Raw genomic sequence first — 5,754 nt, 5'->3', positions numbered from 1 at the left:
ACCACTCTCGGGGTGCAGCCCTGCAGCCAGTTGGTGACCCATTTGACTGTGTGGTTGTTGACACCACAGTCCCCCAGTTTCTTAATGAGAACGGGGTGAGAGACATTTTAAATAACTACTTATAATTTTTAGAATACTGAATAAACACTTATTTTTCTTTAATCTTTTTGCAGATATATTCAGTATTTTTATTTTTAAAAAGATATGAAGGTAATGTGTCCTATAAGATTTAACACTTGGTATATATATTGCAAGTTATTTATAGACCTTTTCATTAGGGATGCTATGGACTTATGGCAGGCTGCTTAGACCTTTAAAATAAAAGTTTTTTGTTTCTTAAGAATGGGTAGAAATAATATAGGGATCCTAGAAGTTCATAGCACTGTGAAGACTGAATCTTTTCAAGGGTTTCTTAGGAATAATACTGAGGTCAGCAATCTATGGCCTGTGGCCTGATCAACAAATATTAATGTTGATATTACACAGTGAATATTAGTTCATTATTTAAAACAATTTTACAAACCGGGAAACTCTTAAAAGAATAAGTTTGTGATAAAGTACTGGCCTTAAACTCAGGAGATATGAGCTCTATTCCTGTGGCACTGGGCACATCCGAAAAATGGAGAATTATAGTTCCTTTTGTTTGTCTTGTGTGTTTTAACAACTTGGGGCATGGAATGTCTTTCATTATATGTTTCTGCACTTCCTAACCCAATGGGGTCCATGTCTTTGTTGAATGATCTAGGCACTGTTCCAACATAAATAATAATGGTGATATCAGGTCTCATGGATGCCTAAACAATGATAAGTGGCATCCCAGTGAAATCACACAGTGCACAGGCCCAGATGACGATAACTACCATGTTTAGGTAGTGTGGCGCTTCACTGCCCCTTATACACCCAGCATAAGATTGTACCACAAATTCTCTCTTAATTCTTCGGTATAGAGTGATCATGCCCACTGCATCGCTCTGTGTTGGGTTTCTGCAACCTGCAGCATACCCGATAGGGCTGTGCAAAACAGCACCGTTCTGCTTTGACATCTGTTTTGATGTTTCGATGGAACAGTGTTTCGTTTCAAGTTTAGTTTCCTTTCAAAAGCATTGTTCTGTTTCATTTCAAAACTGTTTCAACGTTTCCCCCATAGGCTATAATGGGGAAGCATGAAACTGGAGGAGGAACAGCCTCCTGTGATCACAGGCAGATCAGGGGCCTCACCCCTGGAGGAGTCTGGCAGAGCCCTGCAGCCCTCCCAGGGGTGTGGGCAGGAGGCTGCCACTGCCACCTGGGACTGGCACTGGGAGCTGAGCCCGGTAGAGGGAGGTAAAGTGCAGCTCCAGTGCTGTGCTCTGCTTCCCCCACTGGGCTCAGTTCCATGGGGCAGGGAAATGCTGGGCGCTGAGCCAGGTGGAGGGAGGTAAAGCACAGCCCCAGCACTGCATGCCACCTCCTTCCACCAGGCTGCAAGCCTCTGGGAACTCATCCCTGTGGAGGGAAGCAGCATGCAGCCCTGGTTGCTGCTTCAAAACTGGCCTTGTTTCATTTCAAGGCTGTTTCAAAGCCCCCTATTTCATTTTGATTTCACTGTTTCAAGCTCAAAATGAGTTGAACCAGTGTTGAAATGAAATAGCCGGCAAAGCTTCTCACAGCCCCAATACCTGAGCAGCTCTCTGGTTCAATGCCCCAACAGAAGACAGGCAACACTATTAGCAGAACTATTTCTTTACCTACATTGCATCCCCTTTGGAGTTATTTGTACCCCCAAGGAGGAAGTAATCATGAAGATTCTCTGAGCACAGGGATTTTGTTTGTCCCTTCATCTTGCTGGGGAAGAATAAAAAATAAATATTCCCCATTCTCTGTACATCTATACAAAGGCTCATAGTAGCTTACCAGGCACACAAAAAAGTCATCAATGACGATTTCTATGTGGTGTTGCCCATGGAAGATGAGAAATAGTATTAAATAATACATCCAGCTAAAGAACCTTATTTTTTCTGGTATTTTGGGTACAAATCAGAAATTCAAATCAAATACATTATTTACTGTTTACTAAAGCAAATTTGCTAGAGGCCTAGTCTTATTCTTATGACACTCCTGAGAATTACAGCACTTTGCTTCATTCAGAATGACATTTTATATTCCTTTCCTATGCAATCACAATCAGCCTAATAAACCAAGGTATGGTGCAGTGCAATCAGCCTGAATACTGGGAGTGAGGCAGACAAAATTATTCTTTTAACTACCTTCAGTGTTGTTGTTCTAAGCAACACTTTTAAAATACAAGGTAAACTGTTAGCCCTGTCCTGTGTCGCCTCAAAGCAAAGCTGTTATTTTCAAGCAAAACATGCCCCCGCCCTTAAAAAGCATTTTTCAGTGGAGCCCAGCTAATACTCCTTCCCCCCAACCACCCAAAATTACATTTTCTTTCCCCAAAACTTGCACTTAACAAGTACGTGTTTACAAGTTTGAAAATGACCAATTACTGGATCCAGTCAGTTTTCTCTTGTCATACAGAACCTCTATCACACACCATCATCTTCATCTGACATATACAGTGTACCTAGTACAAGTTTTTCCTCTTGTTTTACGATGGAACAGAAATCATTAGGATGTTTAAACTTGTTTTCTATTTTATTAAGATCTCAAAAGCCATGTAACCCTTTAAATCATGGGTGGGCAAAATACAGCCTGCAGGCCGAATGTGGCCTGCCAAGTCATTCTGTCTGGCTCATGGGGCCCCTAAAAAGTTTAGTAAATTAATATTTATTTGTTCCTGACTGCCTCTCAAAGATGATAGGATCCAAGGGCTGTAGGACCCAGGGCAAGCCAGCAACACCAAGCAGCCCAGCCCCACCCCATCACACCCCCAGCCATTTCCCTGCCTTCCTGCCCCCATGCTGCTCCAGCACCAGGTGGGTCCTGGCTGCATCTTGGGACTGCAGGAGCACAGAGCCATGCCAGTACCCCAGGGTGTGTGTGGGTGTGTAGGGAGGGTCAGAGTGTGTGTGGGCATGTGTATGTGTGTGTGTGTGCACTTGTGTTCATAGGGTGAGTCCCACATGCACACTCCACCATACACATGTACCCACACACCCTTGCACTGCCATACACCCTCCATCCACCACCCCCTCACACATCCCAGCCACCCTCTCCCCCACAAACTCCATACCCATCCACATACAGACCCACATAGTCCCTCACCCCACACCCACCCTCCATACCTATCCACTCCCCACAAGCACACTCACACCCTCCCCCACACCTCACATACCCACACACCGACAGTCCCCACAAACTTATACATACCTCCTATGCCCCCACCTCTCCCCACAATATACAAGAGTGAGACTTTATTATAAGCTATTATATACAATCACCTCTATGCACATTACACAAACACGTAAACCAGATCAAAAATATTTTTTAAATCAATTAATAAATGTTGTAGATGTTTGCTCTTTAGAGTATAATTTGGTGTTTTTCCGGTTCTGAGATGGCAAAACCCCTTGCTGAAAGGAGTAATTCTGGGGGCAAGGGGAGGGACTCCTGGTGGCAAAGACCAGGGGTTAGGGAGCAGGACTTCTGCTCATAAGATGGCGACCAGGGGGTAGGGCACCTGTCAAGGGGAGGGGCAAGCCATGCAGCCCTTGACAGCTTGCCAAAACTCGGTAAGCAGCCTTCCTGCTGAAATAATTGCCCACCCCTGCTTTAAGCTGTGGCAGAACATTTATACATTTTTGCACATTGAATATGTTTTTTCTCTAGAGAAATGGAATGATTCATCTGCTTGATGTTATTAAATGTCTTGACTGCATGGTTGTAGATTTAAACAAAGTTATTTTCCAAGTCTGATTTGTTTTTACCTATACAGAAGTCTCTACATTCCCTACTAGTTGGAGACTGTGCTGACCAGTGTATGCTCCCTGCCATATTGGTGCTTGCAACTGGTCATCATTGTGACAGTCTCCCCTGAAAGGCTTTCTACTGGAGAACAACTTCCATTAGAGACATTTTTTATTCTAGAAGCTGATGGAGGAACTGGGTGAATTTACCTACAGAAGTCTACCCACTATCCCCAATAATTAATGGAAATAATTTGTAAAGGATAACAATCACAACATAGCTAGAGGATAAAGCAACCACAGACTATAATCCTCAGGAGCTTATGCAGAATGAATCTTGCCAACCAAAATTAATTGCTTTTTTTGATAGAATTACAAATTGAATGGCTGAAGGAAATGCACTATATATATCATGTATTTGGATTCCAGGAAAGCATTTCATATGGTTTTTCATTAAGGCCTCTTTTGAGATTGAATTCAAATTGGCTTGAGCATAGACACTGTCATGTTGATCAAAAGCAGGTTGAAAGATTCGTAACAAAGGGCAATGATAAACAGGACAGCAATGAGAAATGGCTTTAGGTGTGCCTCTGGGGTAGATAATAAGTCCTGACTGATTAAAAATCTTATAAAACATAGCCTTATAAGCAAGATCCCCATGTTGTATGGGGGAAACAGCCTTGTATTAGAATCAAGAAAATATGGGAATAATACATGTTGGCAAATATTTTTGTAAACTGGTTTTCAAACTTGTCAAATAGCTACGAGCAGTAAATAAGGACCTGCAATGTGTTTGTCATAAGCAAGTTTGCTGTGGAAGTATGTGGCCCCTTTGACCTACTAGTATAATTCAAGAGAGAGCGGGAGCTTTTTTAGTCTAATTTTGTGCTCAAATTTATTCAAAATCAGTTTACAGCCATTTGTTCTGGTGCCTACATTCACATAAGCCCCTGAATTCTTCTCTTTTCTTTTCTGGTTGTTTTTTTTGTTTGTTTGTTTTTTTGTTTTTTGGAGTGGTGAGGGGAATGATATGTTGTTCATTCTTTGTTTTCCTGAGATTAAAAAAGTCAAGCTAAGTTTCCTTTCATAACATAGGCTCTCCATTCACCTGATCAGCCTAGTAGCCTGTCTATACCTGATGGGTAGAAGAAAAGGGGTTCCTACAGTGCCTCTCTTACATCAGGGTCAGGGTTTGATTAGATGAATCTGAAAAATGGCTGCACAAACTGAAGCTCCGAAATACTGGGAGATTCATCTATCACATGTTGTAATTTAATGATTCGTTTAATCAAGAAACATTTCAATGCCAGTAAAGAAGTTACCTGTACACAACTGTATTTGACATAAATTGTGCAATAATTGGTTAATTAAAATAGTTTACTAATTTACTATCTAGCTTGCTGGCTGAGATTTGTGCGATATTGAAATGGTTTGCTAATAGACTTTGCTGTTTTTGCGAAAACTCATATATATTTAGGCATTATTACATTACAAAATAATAATTAATTGCATTTTCTTCCTTCCCAGTTGCCCATATTGGCATCTTCAGTTGTTAGCCTCTATTTTCTTGAACTCACTGATGTTTTCAAGCCAGTTCACTCTGGATTCAACTGCTATGACAAAAGTCTGAGCATGCCATATATTGAACCTACACAAGAGGCTGTTCCTTTCCTGATGCTGCTTAGTTTGGTTTTTGCTGGCCCTTCAATTACGGTGAGTAACAGATGTTTTCACTTCTAATACAAGATTTTGGCACAGATATCCAGTCAGTGTAAAACACTTTAGCCCCATTGACCTTACTGAAGCTGCTCTGAATCTGATGAAACGCATGATTGGGCGGTCAATGTCAAGGGCTATAGGCTGTACAGGAGGGACAGGATAGGAAAGAGAGGTGGGGGCATGGCGCTCT

The 5,754-nt window shown here is 41.8% G+C and overlaps 1 protein-coding gene across 1 annotated transcript in view; it reads left to right on the top strand.

The window, feature by feature from the left end:
* The window catches only part of PLPPR4 (phospholipid phosphatase related 4), a 68,247-nt gene that overhangs the window by 23,890 nt on the left and 38,603 nt on the right, over nt 1-5,754 (top strand). Inside the window, exon 2 of the mRNA XM_019531044.1 lies at nt 5,373-5,558. Within this exon, the coding sequence (XP_019386589.1) occupies nt 5,373-5,558 (186 nt within the window). The remainder of the gene's footprint in view (nt 1-5,372; nt 5,559-5,754) is intronic.

This window comes from Crocodylus porosus, unplaced genomic scaffold (assembly GCF_001723895.1).
Source record: "Crocodylus porosus isolate Cpor-Errol unplaced genomic scaffold, CroPor_comp1, whole genome shotgun sequence".
Taxonomy (NCBI): Eukaryota; Metazoa; Chordata; order Crocodylia; family Crocodylidae; genus Crocodylus; species Crocodylus porosus.
The sequence above is the reverse complement of the archived record's forward strand: the minus strand, read 5'-3'. Positions and strand labels throughout refer to the sequence as shown.